Source organism: Ranitomeya variabilis, chromosome 4 (genome assembly GCF_051348905.1).
Source record: "Ranitomeya variabilis isolate aRanVar5 chromosome 4, aRanVar5.hap1, whole genome shotgun sequence".
NCBI classification, from domain to species: Eukaryota; Metazoa; Chordata; class Amphibia; order Anura; family Dendrobatidae; genus Ranitomeya; species Ranitomeya variabilis.
In genome coordinates, this window is record NC_135235.1 from 650,948,666 (window position 1) to 650,965,443 (window position 16,778).

Consider the following 16,778-nt stretch of genomic DNA (forward strand, 5'->3'; position numbering starts at 1 on the left):
TCTTAAGTTTACAGGTTCCCCGGCGCAGCATTTCAGTCACGGGGTTGGCATGACTTCGTCTGTCCGGTGCAGATGGCAGACATATCTCCAGTCCAACTAATCATAAGTCAAGCTTGGGATCTCTATCAGTAACAAAATTTGTGCAGCTCCTGTGCACCCCAGAAACCACTGATCAGGACCATGGGCCAAGTTTCCAAGATGCAATCTGCTCAGTTGAACTAGTAATGTATGCAATTAGCAATATTTTTTTATCCAAAAAGCTTTAGAACATATTTATCATGCCAATGCACCAACCATGTATATTCTATTAATATGTATAAAAGAATCTCAAATTTAGTTGTTACCATTACATAATAAATGTTTCCTTTCAAACATATCTGCTTACATGCAGGCATTTTCTATTAGGCTAGGTTCACATTGCGTTAAAGCAGCCCGTTCAACACATGCGTTAAACGGGCTGTGTTAACGCAAGTGCCGACATATCATATCACTAGCGCAGATAGAGCTAGCAGATGCTCTATCTGCGCTAGTGGTGACGGACCTGGAAACGCTGCAGCCCGCATCTCAGGGTCCGTCACTCAATGATGGCACATCGCTAGCGCATGCCCATTTTGGGCATGCGCTAGCGATGCACCCGAAATAGAGCTTAATGGCAGCATTAATGGACGTCTAACAGACTTTTAAAAAGTAATGTGAACCCAGCCTTATTTAGATGTTTATGGGGTTGTCCACTTCTCTGACAACCCTTTCTTAAATACTATATTCCCCCTTGTAAAATATAAACACCATATACTCACCTACTGGACCGGCGCTGCTCCAGTGATTCTGGCCCTGGGTTTCCCTGGGGCTTGTGTGACATTATTGTGAACTCTTCAGCCAATCACCGGTCACTATTGAGGTCCTGAACTAAAAACCTTTATTAAATATACAAGAGGGTATGTGGTGGTTGAAAGGAGACAGGTGTACACACAACACTAAAAATACATGTAGTTAATTCTAAAAAAAAATATGTAGAACCTTCAAAGTAGTGAAAAAAATATACATATTCATGGGCATGAGTAATGCTTTCAAATGCAACTGAAAGTAAACTAATCAAATTGCAGATGATGCAAAGCTAGGAGGGATAGCTAACACTAGAGAAGACCAAGAAAGGATTCAGATGGATCTAGATAAGCTTGAACAATGGGCAGCGACTAAAAATGTTATTTAACAGGGAGAAATGCAAGATTCATCCGGGCAAGAAAAACGAAAATGACATCTACAGAATAGGAGGAATAGAACTAAGCAACAGCACGTGTGAAAAATACTTGGGTATACTAGTAGATCACAGACTGCACATGAGTCAACAGTGTGATGCAGCAGCAAAAAAAAGCAAACATTAAAACATGAGAAGCAATGGAATGAAACTGAAAATATACAGAGATACAGATTAAATATTAGAAAACACTTTTTGACGGTGAGGGTGATCAATGAGTGGAGCAGGCTGCCACAAGAGTTGGTGAGCTCTCCTTCAATGGAAGTCTTCAAACAGAGGCTGGACAGACATCTGTCTGAGATGGTTTAGTGAATTCTGCATTGAGCAGGGGGTTCGATCAAACAACCCTGGGGTGCCTTCCAACTCTTAACATTCTATGATTCTATGTATACTGATCAATGATACAATAAAGTCCTAAATGCAGATCACTTGATACACATATGTTGATGCCCCAACTAATATATCAGGTATTTAGGGTGATGGCACAATTTATACTAACTAGAGTGAGGACAATGAAATTGAATAAGTGGTCAATTCACACATAATGTATATAGTAATGTAAGCATACGACCACAAACATGTACATAGAGTTGATATACTTCTGAATAAAAGGGGGAGAAATGGAAAGATGCAATACAAAATATGTGAGTGCAATGTAACTGGAAAAATAGTCAACTCATTAATGCCATGACCTTGTTAGCTGTACCGGTTATATCATAATGTAAGGGTGTGAGGACAATATAATTGGAAAAAATAGTTACCGTAACTCACAGATATTATAACAAGGTTTATAGAGACGTTAGTACAATGTAGTTAGAATAATAGTCAACTCACAGATACTAAAGCTATGTTGTCTACAAACAAAAAAATGTGATAATATGAAAAAAGTATGAGGGCACTGTAATTGGAAAAAAACATAAACTCACTGATACTAAACCATAGTATTGAGGAAAACATAGGTATAAGGTACTCACAATAAGTAGCCTACAAAAAAATTAACCACATAAGGCCAATGTAATTAGAAAAATAGTCTACTCGCTAATGATGCACCAACATACCTAGTGGGACTTGTGCAACGACAATGATAACGGTGAAAGCAATGAAATAGAATGGTGAACTCCCAGTATTCCGTATAGCAAAATGAACATCTCAATGTTGTTGTCGTGCAATACAGGGACAAGCACCAGGGGGAACAGAAAGCAAACCCCGACCTGGATCATGACAGTTGTTAAAAGAATATGTGTGTCTCATGATAATACACACGGATAGATACTTTATATAGTGAGTCTTCCAAAATGGTTACTCAAACAGCAGACACATATAATCAACATAATGTCATACAGATAAACCAAGTATACAATGTAAGTAAAGGATATCAATATACCTTGATAAGTTCAACAAAATAGTGTGACACCCACGTTTACGCTCGTTTTTGAGTCCTGCCTTCCCTTTTCCCAGTGTGATCATGTCAGGGGTTAACTTTTCTCAGTCTAGTCTCAGGTTTGCTATTTATCCCCGCTGTGTCCCGCAGATCATGTCTGTTATATTTTCTGCCTAGTGCTGCTGTACCTGACTCTGATTTCTCCGATTTGTCCTGCTGCGCTTGTTGTCTTAACCTGTGTCTCTGTTTCCCCTGTTCCCATCTTGACTCAGTGTTTCCCTTTAGTGTGCATACTCCCTGGTTTGACTTGGTTTGTATCCTGACCTGTTTCCGTCCTTTGTCTTATCCGCTCCTGACCGTTACTGACCCCCTGGCTTGTCTCTGACTGAGGGTTTGCTTATTCCTTTGGTACTTGCGCTACAGTCTATGATTTGATCTGGCTTGTTTTGACTATTCTGCTGCCACCTTTGGTTGCCTTACTGCCATCTTGTGAAGCCTGCACCTACCCGCATTGCAGCAGCATGACAGCCCCACATGAGTAGTCACATAACACCACCTCACACACGTAAGAGAGACAGACTCCGAGAGAAGACCGAGATGCAGCCTGATTTCTGTTTTGGTCACAGGGGTGGCACTGTTTTACTCACTGCTCTGAGAATACAGAGCGCCTGCTGTATCCGCGCCTTGTGGTTGGCTCTCAATCGGAACTGGGGGTGCAGTTACAGCCAGAGCTCTGACTGAGGTGATGCCGCCCTCGTGACTGAAACCGGAATGCTGCAGGGAGAATAAGGTTATGAGCGCACGTTGCGGATTTGCTTGAGGAAATTTCTGCGGGGTTTCTGCATCTCTTGGCAGAAAATGGATTTGATGCGGATTTGTAAGCTAAAGATATATTAAAAAAAGTGATGTCATTTCCTTGTTCAACCTCTTCAGCCAGATACCCTCATTAATATTAAATAACAACACACACCCACAATTAAATAAAGAGACACACAATTAAATAAAGACACACACACACAGTCACCAGCCTATGTAGGAGCATTAACATAATTAACCTACATATGCTGTAACAAAACAGCAACTGTTATTAGGCTACGTCCCCACGGTCAGTAGTCGGCAGCACTTTGGACGCAGCACATGTCCACTGTGTCCAAAGCCCTGCTGGCTTTTAAACACAGGTGTTCATTGAACCGTGCGGAATCACTGCGCCCTATACATTGGTCGGGTGATATTTATCTTGCAGAGACTGGGCATCTCCGTAAGATAAATAGACATACTGTGGTCTGGAAAGACACGCCGCATGTTCGTCTCCGCAGGGAAGCTGCGGGCACCGGTGCACGCATAGTGAACATGGGAGTTATTGAAATCCCATCCACTATGCTGTAACATCTGGACGCTGTGGATGTATGCAGCGTCTAACCCGCAGCGTTTACTGACTATGGGAGCATACCCTCAGAAATCTGCGTGAAATGCAATATCTGTTTATTTTTAAAAAAAATTGTGTGGGCTCCCGCATAATTTTAATAACCAGCAGACGGAAAGCCGACAGCTGAGGGTTGATGTTAATATTCTGGTAAGGAGCCAATAGCCATAAAGGTTCCCATGCTATTAATATCAGCTCACAGCTGTTTGCTTAGCCTTTACTGGCAAGTTTACAGGGAAACCCCAGAAAACAATTGACATGAGGTCCCCCTATAAAATCAAACCAGCAATGGCTAGCCAAACCATAAAAAGAAAAAGAAATCAAGTGCACAATCAGCACCGCTCACCTGTGTCTTCACCTCCGCATAACAATTCAAGTCCAAATACCACAACTCATGGGGTGCTCGTGAGAAGAGCAAAACAGTCCTTGTAAAACCATAAAAAATTGGAGAAACGAGCACTCACCATGAGTATAAACGAAATCTGTCTTTATTGAGGCTTCATGTGTAAAAACAACAAGGCAGTGCAGAGAGAACCTGGGTTCCTAGCAGACGACGATCGTTTCGCTCCTCTGAGCTTCAACGGGTCGGACCCGTTGAAGCTCAGAGGAGCGAAACGATCGTCGTCTGCTAGGAACCCAGGTTCTCTCTGCACTGCCTTGTTGTTTTTACACATGAAGCCTCAATAAAGACAGATTTCGTTTATACTCATGGTGAGTGCTCGTTTCTCCAATTTTTTATGCCAGCAATGGCTAGGCAGACAGCTGTGAGCTAATATTAATAGCCTGGGAAGGGGCCATGAATATTGACCCCCCCAGGCTAAAAGCATCAGATGTGGGGACATGTGAAGCTCTGGCACCACCACTGTGGATGTGATTAGGGGACACCTAAAGCCCTATCACTGCTATGGATGTGATGTGGGGACATGTAAAGCACTGTCACCACCACTGTGGATGTGATGAGGGGACATGTGAAGCTCTGTCACCACTGTGGATGTGATGTGGATACATTTGAAGCTCTTATCACCACTGTGTTTGTGATGTGGAGACATGTGAAGCTCTATCACCACTGTGGAAGTGATGTGGAGACATGTGACGCTCTTTCACCACTGTGGATGTAATGTGGAGACACGTGAAGCTCTGTCACCACCACTGTGGATGTGCTGTGGAGACATGTGACATTCTATCACCATTGTGGATGTGATGTGGAGACATGTGAAACTCTGTCACCACTGTGGATGTGATGTGGAGACATGCGAAGCTCCAGCACCACTGTGGATGTGATGTGGAGACATGTGAAGCTCCAGCAACACTGTGGATGTGATGTGGAAACATGATAAACTCTATCACCACTGTGGATGTGAAATGAGGACATGTGAAGCTCTATCACCACTGTGGATGTGATGTGGAGACATGTGAAGCTCTTTCACCACTGTGGATGTAATGTGGAGACACGTGAAGCTCTGTCACCACCACTGTGGATGTGCTGTGGAGACATGTGACATTCTATCACCATTGTGGATGTGATGTGGAGACATGTGAAACACTGTCACCACTGTGGATGTGATGTGGAGACATGCGAAGCTCCAGCACCGCTGTGGATGTGATGTGGAGACATGTGAAGCTCCAGCAACACTGTGGATGTGATGTGGAAACATGATAAACTCTATCACCACTGTGGATGTGAAATGAGGACATGTGAAGCTCTATCACCACTGTTGATGTGATGTGGAGACATGTGAAGCTCTATTACCTCTGTGGATGTGATTTGGAGCCATGAAAAGCTCTATCACCACTGTGGATTTAAAGTGAGGACATGTGAAGCTCTGTCACCACCACTGTCGATGTGATGTGGAGACGTGATGCTCTATCACCACTGTGGATGTGATGTGGAGATATGTGAAGCTCTATCACCACTGTGGATGTGATGTGGAAACGTGAAGCTTTATCACTGCTGAGAATGTGATGTGAGGACATGTAAAGCACTGTCGCCACCACTGTGGATGCGATGTGGAGACATGTGAAGCTCTATCATCACTATGGATATGATGTGGAGAAATGTGTATCTCTGTCACCACCACATCCACATGTGATGTAGAGACATGTAAAGCTCTATCATCACTGTGGATGTGATGTAGACCCATGTGAAGCCCTATCACCACTATGGATGTGATGTGGGTACATGTAAAGCACTGTCACCACCACTGTGGATGTGATGAAGAGACATGTGAAGCTCCATCACCACTGTGGATGTGATATGGAGACATATGAAGCTCTGTCACCACCAATGTGGATGTGACGTGGGGACATGTGAAGCTCTGTCACCACCACTGTGGACGCTCTATCACCACTTTGGATATGATGCAGAGACGTGACGCTATGTCACCACTGTGGATGTGATGCGGAGATACGTCACGCTATGCCACCACTGTGGATGTGTAAGATGCCCAAAAGAGATAGTGGTGGGCGAGCTTTGGTCCCCACTCGCTCTGGCATCCTACAGACTAGGTGCTTTCAAGGCCGGCGTTGGGGGCAGGCAGACCAGTAAGTCGCCTAGGGCCCCCGCTCATCCAGGGGCCCCCAGCCAGTGGGTTGCCGCTAGCAGCAGCACACCACACAGCCGCTATGGGCCCCTGAGTAAAAGGGGCCCAGCGCTGCCCACCCTCGCATCTCGCATTCAACTTATCTGCATCATAGACACCAATACAGTTGAAAGCAGTGGAGGAAAGATAGTCATGTGACGTTCCCTCTCCCATCATTCTTCTTCTGCCTCTGACTCAGTGTGTGCCAGCAGGTGAGCTAATGAGATGCTGAGGTGCTCTACAGAAGCCAGAGCAGCAAGGGAATGAGGAGAGGAGAGGTAAGTATTGTGTGTTATGTGTGACTGCACAATACTGTGTGGGGGGACTGCACTATACTGTGTGTGTGGGGGGGCTGCATTGTACTGTATGTGAGGGCTGCACTATACTGTGTGCGGGGATGCACTATACTGTGTGGGGGGCTGCATTATACTTTGTGCATGTGGGGGGCTGCACTATACTGTGTGTGAGGGCTGCATTATACTGTGTGTGAGGGGGCTGCAATATACTGTGTGTGGGGGGCTGCAATATACTGTTTGTGGGGGACTGCACTATACTGTGTGCGTGTGGGGGGTGGCACTATACTGTGTGTGAGGGCTGCAATATACTGTGTGTGGGGGCTGCATTATACTGTGTGTGGGGGACTGCATTGGACTATGTGTGGGGGGCAGCATTATACTGTGTGTGGGGACTGCACTATACTGTGTGGGGGGTGCACTATACTGTGTGTGGGGGGGCTGCATTATATTGTGTGTGGGGGCTGCTTTATACTGTGTGTTTGTGTGGGGGCTGCATTATACTTTGTGCGTGTAGGGGGCTGCACTATACTGTGTATGTGGGGACTGCATTATACTGTGTATGTGTGGATTGCACTATACTGTGTGTGGGGGGCTGCATTAAACTGTGTGTGGGTGTGCTGCACTATACTGTGTATATGAGGGGGCTGCACTATACTGTGTGTGGGGCAGCATTATACAGTGTGTAGGGGGCTGCACTGTACTGTGTGTCTGGGGGGCTGCACTATACTGTGTGTGGGGGCTATATTATACTGTATGTGGGGGGCTGCACTATACTGTGTGTAGGGGCTGCTTTATACTGTGTGTGGGGGCTGTACTTTACTGTGTGGGGGGCTGCACTATACTGTGTGTGTGGAGGGCTGCACTATGCTGTGTATGTGGGGTGGCTGCACTATACTGTGTGGGGGGGACTGCACTATACTGTGTGGAAGCTGCATTATACTGTGTGTGGGGGCTACATTATACTGTGTGTATGGGGCTGCACTATACTCTGAGGGGGCTGTTTATACTCTGGGGGCTACATTACACTCTTAGGAGGCTGCATTATACTCTGAGGGTGCTGCATTATACTCTTTGGGCACTGCATTATACTCTGAGGGGGCTGCATTATACTGTGTGTGGCTGGGCTACATTATACTCTGTGGGTGATGCATTATACTTTTAGGGGGTTGCATTAAACTCTGAAGGGAGCTTCATTATACTGTGTGTATGGGGTGGTCTGGATTATACTGTGTGTGGGGGCTGCACTATACTGTGTGTTTGTAGGGAGGGCTGAATTATACTTTGTGTGGGCTGCATTACACTGTGTATGGGGCTGCATTATACTCTGTAGGTGCTGCATTATACTTTTAGGGGGTTGCATTAAACTCTGAAGGGTCTTTGTTATACTGTGTGTGTGGGGTGGTCTGCATTACACTGTGTGTGGGGGGCTGCACTATACTGTGTATGGGTCTGTATTATACTTTGTGTGGGGGCTGCACTATACTGTGTGGGGATTGCATTATACTGTGTGTGTCTGGGGGCTGCACTATACTGTGCATGTGGGGGGCTGCATTATACTGTGTGTGGGGGCTGCACTATACTGTGTGTAGGGTTTGCTTTATACTGTGTTTGGGGGCTGCACTATACTGTGTATGTGGGGGCTACACTATACTGTGTGTGGGCTGCTGTATACTGTATGTTTGTGTGGGGGTTGCATTATATTTTGTGCATGTGGGGTCTGCACTATACTGTGTGTGTGTTGGGCTGCACTATACCGTGTGTGAGGGCTACATTATACTGTGGGGGGCTGCACTATACTGTGTGTGGGAGCAGAATTATACTGTGTATTTGTGGGGGACTGAACTATACTGTGTGTGGGGGCTGCATTATACTGTGTGTGGGTGTGCTGCACTATACTTGGTGTGTGGGGCTGCATTATACTGTGTGGGGGCTGCACTATACTGTGTGTGGAGGCATTATACTCTGTGTGGGAGGGCTGAACTTTACTGTGTATGTGGGGGGCTGCACTATACTGTGTGGGGGCAGCATTATACTGTGTGTGGGTGGCTGCACGATACTGTGTGGGGGGACTGTGGGGCTGCACTATACTTTGTGTTTGTGGGGGCTACATTATACTGTGTGGGGGCTGTACTATACTGTGTGTGGGTCGCTGCACGATACTGTGTGGGGGGACTGTACTATACTGTGTGTTGGGGGCTGCATTACACTGTGTATGTGGGGGCTTCACTATACTGTGTGTGGGGACTGCTGTATACTGTATGTTTGTGTGGGGGCTGCATTATACTTTGTGCATGTGGGGGGCTGCACAATACCATGTGTGAGGGCTGCATTATACTGTGTGTGAAGGGGCTGCACTATACTGTGTGTGGGGGCTGCACTATACTGTGTGGGGGGCTGCATTATACTGTGTGTGGGGGCTGCATTATACTGTGTATGTGTGAGGGGACTACACTATACTGTGTGCGGGGGCTGCTCTATACTGTATGTTTGTGTGGGGGGCTGCACTATACTGTGTGCGTGTGGGGGGCTGCACTATACTGTGTGTGGGGGGATGCAATATACTGTGTGAGGGGGCGCATTATACTGTGTATATTTGGGGGGACTGCATTATACTGTGTGTGGGGGCTGCACTTTACTGTGTATGTGGGGGCTGCACTATACTGTGTGTGGGCTGCACTATATTTTTTGTGTGTGGGGGCTAAATTATACTGTGTGAGGCTGCATTAAACTGTGGGGGCTACACTATACTGTGTGTGGGGGCTGCACTATACTGTGTGAGGGCTGCATTATACTGTGTGTGGGGCTGCATTATACTGTGTGTGGGGCTGCATTATACTCTGAGGGGGCTGCATTATACTCTGAGGGGCTACATTATACTCTGAGGGGGTTGCATTATACTGTGTGGGTGGTTGCATTATACTCTGAGGTGGCTGCATTATGCTCCAAAGGGGCTGTTTTATACTCTAAGGGGGCTGCATTATATTCTGGGGTGCTGCATTATACTCAGAAGGGGCTGCATTGTACTCTGGGGAGGCTGCATTACACTCTGAGGGGGCTGCATCATACTCTTAGGGGGCTGCATTATACTCTGAAGGGGCTACATTATGCTGTGTGTGTGGGGGGCTGCATTATACTGTGTATGTGGGGGGCAGCATTATACTGTGTGTGAAGGGTTGCACTATAGTGTGTATTTGGGTGGCTGAATTATACTATGTGGGGGCTGCATTATACTGTGTGGGTCTGCATTATATTCTGAGGCTGCTTTATTCTCTGGGGGCTGCATTATACTGTGTGTGGGACTGCATTATACTCTGAGGGGGCTGCATTATACTGTGCATGGGGGCTGCATTATAGTCTGTGGGGGCTGCTTTATGCTCAATGAGAGGACTACATTATATTCTATGAGGGGGCTGCATTATACTCTATCAATGGATCATGGGGAGTGCATTTTACTATATGTACTATATGGGACCTGCATTGTACTGTATCGAGGACTATTTATCCCCATCATTCTTCCTCAGCTGGAGTAAGGTTAGGTGCATATGGTCAGTAAACGCTGCGGGTTGGGTGCTGTATACTTGTGCAGAGTCCACATCTTACAGCATAGTGGATGGGATTTCAAGACATCCTATGCCCACTATGCATGCACAGACATCCTGAACTCAACGCATGTAAATACAACCAAAATGTTTCTGTGTGCTGGTGCAATATGTGAGCATTTAGGGCCCCACTTTAAACTTTTGCCAAGGGCCCCACTTTGTCTAAAATCGGCCCTGGGTACTTTCCACTTACTTCTGGCCTGCAGGCCTCTTCTGACTCCAGGAATCCTTCTGCTGGAACTGAGAGTAGAGTAACAAATAATCCAGGAGACACAGCGTTCATAAAAAAACAAACTTTTACTTTGTGAATGACAGTCTGTACAGTATTTACAAGCAGATACAAAGGATAAGGCCCTACAGGTTGTCATCTTTCCCACAGTTACCAGATACAATTTCTGCTCTGGTTCTCAGTATAGGTAGAATGTCCCTCTCACTGGCTTCTCTAGACCTAGGGAATCTTCCTCACCTCTAGCATTATATCCAGATTGCAATACCTTCTGCCCCATGTAGTCTGAGTCCATATTTTCTTGTAGTTTCATAAACTGAGTGTGACCCGGGCCCCCAACTTCCATCTTGAGGTTGCCCCTGGCCATTAGATGGAATCACACGGAAGGGTATTTACGGCAATCCACTGCCCCGAGTATTAGGCTCACGCTGTCCCTAGCAGCCCCAGTCCTACCCTCACATTGACTCTTCCTGCCTCTGTCACCAGCACTCTGTTCCCCCTCCGCAACTGGGCTGGCCAATTCAGTTAACCCCGTCCCAGCTAACTGCAGCCCCAGGGTGTATCATACCTTTACTACATACAAGTGCATCAAAATACGTTTAACCCTTGAGTGTCAGGGAGCAATCCATCAGCTCCCAGACACCACCGTTACAGATGTGATGTGGAGTGCAGTGATTGTGCTGCTTTCCACAGATGAGGACACAGCTCTGTTATAGAGCTGGGGCAAATATACTGACTGCCAATTAGTGAGTAGTGGGTTGGGGTGTGTGGCTGGCCACTGAGGCCAGGCGGGTCCAGCTCTGGCTGTGAGGTTAGATAATAAAGCACAGGGAGCTGTCAAGTTTGGTAGAGCCGCAGATAAACAATGAGGGTGCAAACTCGGAAGTGAAATTCAGGAGGAACGAAAGAGAGAAACCAAATGTATTGGGGTCTGGAATATCACAATACAGCACAGATTACTTAGCTTAAAAAAATCCACCTGAATTTCGGGGTTGGAACAACCTCTTTAATGCCCACTAGATGTTTGGACTCTGCGGTTCCTTCCACTTCTCAATAACATCACTCACAGCCTTTCTGTTACACATTAGTAAAGGCAGATGGTGGGGGAGGGTATTGAGTGTGGCAATAGGACTGAAGGAAAACATGGAATTCACTGGCTAAGACGTATCTCATTTCATTTGTCCATATAGAATAGCTTACATCTCTAATTTCCCCCACGGCTCCGCTCCGTACACATTGTACAAACACGCGGCTCAGTTCTGTACACGTTGCACAGATGCGTCTCCGCTCTCTACACACACGGCTCCTCTTCGTACACGTTCTACATACATGGCTCCGCTCCGTACACCTCATACACACGGCTCCGCTCCGTACACCTCGTACACACGGCTCTGCTACATCCACCCTGTAAACCCCTCCTGACCCCACACAGAAACTTCCCCTCATCCAGCACCATGACAACCAGCACAGCAGAGTCCTGCATACACTGAGGCCCCTGATCATGTGACCCCTGACTCCTCCCCTCCTGTGACCTCATCCCAGGTCCTGTGCGCACAGAGCAGCCATATATGTGGTGTGCGGCTCTGCAGGTGGAGGTAGGTGCTGGAGATTCCCCATTACTGGGCGGGGGCAGGGGGCAGTAACCCCTTCAGTGTTAGAAGACTTGATAATCCAATTCATAATTACCAGACCCGTTTTTACATTTCTCCCATCTATATGTAAAGTAATGTAAGGGAAGTACCACAAAGAAAGCGATAATAAAATATCTGCACATTCTATCTCTTCATATGTTTCCCCTTATCTCCAGTAATTGTGCTATTGCATGGAATCTTTGATGTTACTCATCATCTTCTCCCCATTCAGGTCCCTACAATATCGGATCCTCGCAGTGGATTTTTTCTATATAGAAGAATTTTCCTGGTTGATCTGTCAAGGATGGCTAGAGACAGGGACAAGATGGCGGAGAGGATATTACACCTCACCCTAGAGATCCTCTTCCGGCTTACTGGAGAGGTGAGAGATTCTGATGACGTCACATTACATCATTCTTATCTATGGGAATAACAGATGGACAGAACTGGAGAGGTGAGGACTCTGGAAATGTCTGTAGTGAGATTTATTAATGTGTCTCTCCATAACCAGGATTACACAGTAGTGAAGAAGACCTCTAGTGAGCGCTGTCAGGCCCCTGTGTCTGAGGGATGGGGAACACCCCTGAGCCCAATCACTGGGCCTCCACCTCCCCTCCTGATACATGAGGACGTCGATGACCAGAAGATCCTAGAACTCACCTACAAGATGATTGAGCTGCTGACTGGAGAGGTGACACTGCTGGGAATGCTGGGACATTATACCGTAACGCTATGAAGGGATCAGGGGATGACTATCATTGTATGTGTCAGGTTCATATAAGGTGTCAGGATGTCGCCGTCTATTTGACCATGGAGGAGTGGGAGTATTTAGAAGGACACAAAGATCTATACAAGGACGTCATGATGGAGGTTCCCCAGCCCCTCACATCACCAGGTAATAGACAGGACTAAATACAGACTGCCTATAATTATCTGTATATAAAGAATAAATTCAGTCCCTGTATACTTTTCTTCTAGTACTATCCAGTAAGAGGACAACACCAGAGAGATGTCCCAGTCCTATGTTTCCTCAGGACTGTTCAGAAGAAAATGTCAATGTTCCTCAGGATCATCAGGTAGATGGAGAGAAGGTGTCATGAGATCTCCCCTATGATGTGTAGATGGCTGTGAAGATCTTGTGTTCAGTCTTGTTTTATCCACCAGTATTATTATTATTTTATACTTGTGTAATGAGAACGGTGGAGAAGGCAAGATTATACACACCCCTGATAAAATGCCAGGTTTTTATCATACCACGATGAACCATTTGAAATTTTTTTCCACCTTTAATGACACTTCTAATCACACTTCTAATCTGTATAAATCCATCAAAGCCAAGGCTCTCTGGTGTGAACAAACAATTTAGGTAGGATACCTATTATGCTCTCTCCAGGATGAGCTGCTACACTGAAAGAACTTTCCCCAGACTTTGTGTCTCCACCTGAAAATTTTGAATATTGGGGTTTGTATAGATCCGATAGTGATGGGACATACATTTTCAATTTCAGGACTAATTGAGGAAGAATATGCATATTTTTTCATAACTGTGATACCTGCCTCAGATCAATAGTGATCGATCTGACACAAGCCATGCTATGTTTACTATGTAAAAGAAAAGTAACATAAAAGATGGCAGTAATCATCTAGAGTGAAGATATTGTTAATGATGTGAACTTCATAAAATCCTGAAGGGCTGAGAACATCCCACAAGCCAGCCCACGTGAGGTCAGCAAGGGGGAAGGGTGTGGGTGCAACTTAGGGGCTGATCTGTGTGATCTGTGTTCATGTAGAGAGATACATATCCGTGTATGCACGATTGCGTCACTGGACATTTTCAATCTAAGTGCTCTTTCGTTAAACGGAATCATCTCCGTGATCAACTTCTTTGGTAATCCTGTTTATTTTATGTAATTGTATATGCTGTATTGTTTTGTCCCCTTTGTAAAATGTTTTGTATGTCTTTATAAACACTGACTATCATTCTGGATTAAATATAAAATGTAATAGTTCTGTTCCTTTTGTTCTGTAAACCACACCCAATAGCCATATGCTACCTGTCAGCCTGTATAAACGACTGGCTGCAGCGAGTAGTTCTTTGGTTATTGTAGAAATAACAGTAACCATGCCAGGAGTAAATACATGTATTCCATGCTTTAGAATCGGAGGTGATATATATCAAATGGCTACTGTTCATTTCCCAATAACCAAGCTATTAGTGGAGACAGCTTACGGCCTCCTCTGTTAATTGTCGGCCAATTGTGTAATTGTCCGGACGATAGAGGGCAACAGAAAGCTCTTTGGAACAAAAAGGTAACAGGGCGTGGTTCATCATAACTCCTCTGGCTGCGATCTTTGACATTTTACATAATAGGAAATCTGGCATTTTAACAGGGGTGTGTAGACTATATATATATATATATATATATATATATATATATATATATATATATATATTTATTTAGATGTAGATGTGAGTGCATGTGTCTGTAACTTTTACAATATTTGTTTCAGGGTAAAGATCTGACACATATTAATACTACAGGGACATATGTGAGGGATGATGAGTGGTGTAAAGAGGAGATTCCTACAGACAGTGATCCAGGTGAGTAGTAACCACTAAATGCAGAGAAGTCACAGATCCTTCTCATTCATGGTTTGGTACCATTTTGTGTTGTTTGTTGTGATTTCTGTGGTCTGTCGGTTTTTCACCCTTTCTGCCAAAAAGAAAGGATAAAATTAATAAAAATATGATATTGCTATAGATAATAAAAGAAGGATGTAAAAAAACAGCATGGACATGAAATATGCCTAAATAGAAAAAAACTTGCAATTTACGTGAACAAGAAACAGAAAATGTGGTAGATACTGCAAGTCCATCTGAAATAGCTGTTTCCTCTCAATTATTCTCAAAGCTACAACAAAAGTGTGAATAAAATGCAGTAATAAATATCAAATACATCTGTAGAGAGGACCAGAAAATTTGGTTGCTTTTGTTAATATATGAAGGGTTTTTGACAACTATTGATATCCTGGTCACAATATTTTTTTTCGAAACATAGATTTTGGTTGTCTACAAAAACATTGACAGTCATGGACAAAAGTCTTGGCACCTTTGAAATTGTTACAGATAATGAAGTATTTCTCCCAGAAAATTGTTGCAATTACACACGTTTTGTTATACACCTGTGTATTTCTTTTTGTGTGTATTGGAACAACACAAAAAAACAGAGGAAGAAAAGGCAAAATGGACATAATCCACACAAAAACCCCTAAAATGGGACAGACAAAGTTGTTGGCAGCTTTCCAAAATTGTGGGTAAACAATCTTGTTTCAAGCATGGGATGCTCGTTCAAACTCACCTGTGGCAAATAATAGGTGTAGGCAATATGAAAATCACACCTGAAACCAGATAAAAAGTGGAGAAGTTAACTCAATCATTGCAATTTGTGTCTGTGTATGCCACACTAAGCATGGGGAACAGAAAGAGGAGAAGAGAACTGTTAGGACTTGAGTGTTATGATCCGGTGACCTGAGAGATTCTCTGGAGAAGGTGGAATCTGTACAGACCGCAACCCTAAACTGACACCGCAACTAGAAGTAGCCGTGGGGTGTACCTAACAGGTCCTAGACACCTCGACACAGCCGGAGGACTAAATAACCCTATAGATGGAAATGGGAATTCTATCTTGCCTCAGAGCAGAAACCCCAAAGGATAGGCAGCCCCCCACAAATATTGACTGTGAATATTAGAGTAAAGACACACACAGGCAGAAAACAGGATTTAGCAAAAGAGGCACTTCTAGGTAGATAGTAAAGGATAGGACAGAGTACTAAGCGGTCAGTATTAAAACCCTAAAAATATCCACAGCAGAAAATACAAAAATTCCACATCTAACTAAAGACATAGAATGTATATCTGCATCTCCAGAGAATCCAGCATGACTGAAAAAATCCAAACAAGTCTAAGCTGGACAAGAAAAAACAATGAACTGTTCTGAATTGTAAAGCACACTGCCTGTGTGCTGCAGAAAAATAAACAGACACTTATCTTGGCTGAATTGGCAGCAGGGCAGAAGGAGCCAGACAGAGATGTAAACCCTCCAAGAACAATGGACAACTGGCCTGGGCTAATGGATCCTGCAGACCTAAATACCCCTATCAGAGCTGCAATCAGCAGAAACACCTGCCCAAGATTGCAACCCAGAGACGACTGCACTACCACCAACAACCACCGGAGGGAACCCAAGAGCAGAATTCACAACACTTGAGAAACAAATTATTAAATAAAATCAACAATCTCAAGGTTACAAATCCATCTCCAGAGATCTTGATATTCCTTTGTACATGGTGCGCAACATAATCAAGAAGTTTACAACTCATGGCACTAT

The 16,778-nt window shown here is 44.7% G+C and overlaps 2 protein-coding genes across 2 annotated transcripts in view; both read left to right on the forward strand.

Annotated features, from left to right (window-relative positions):
* Nucleotides 1-16,778, forward strand: part of LOC143766170 (oocyte zinc finger protein XlCOF7.1-like) — a 235,386-nt gene that overhangs the window by 19,533 nt on the left and 199,075 nt on the right. The window lies entirely within an intron of this gene.
* LOC143767043 (uncharacterized) overlaps nt 1-16,778 on the forward strand; it is a 75,425-nt gene that overhangs the window by 6,768 nt on the left and 51,879 nt on the right. The window contains exons 3-8 of the mRNA XM_077255065.1: nt 12,280-12,354; nt 12,623-12,772; nt 12,902-13,081; nt 13,162-13,285; nt 13,369-13,466; nt 14,902-14,992. Of these exons, the coding sequence (XP_077111180.1) occupies nt 12,280-12,354; nt 12,623-12,772; nt 12,902-13,081; nt 13,162-13,285; nt 13,369-13,466; nt 14,902-14,992 (718 nt within the window). The remainder of the gene's footprint in view (nt 1-12,279; nt 12,355-12,622; nt 12,773-12,901; nt 13,082-13,161; nt 13,286-13,368; nt 13,467-14,901; nt 14,993-16,778) is intronic.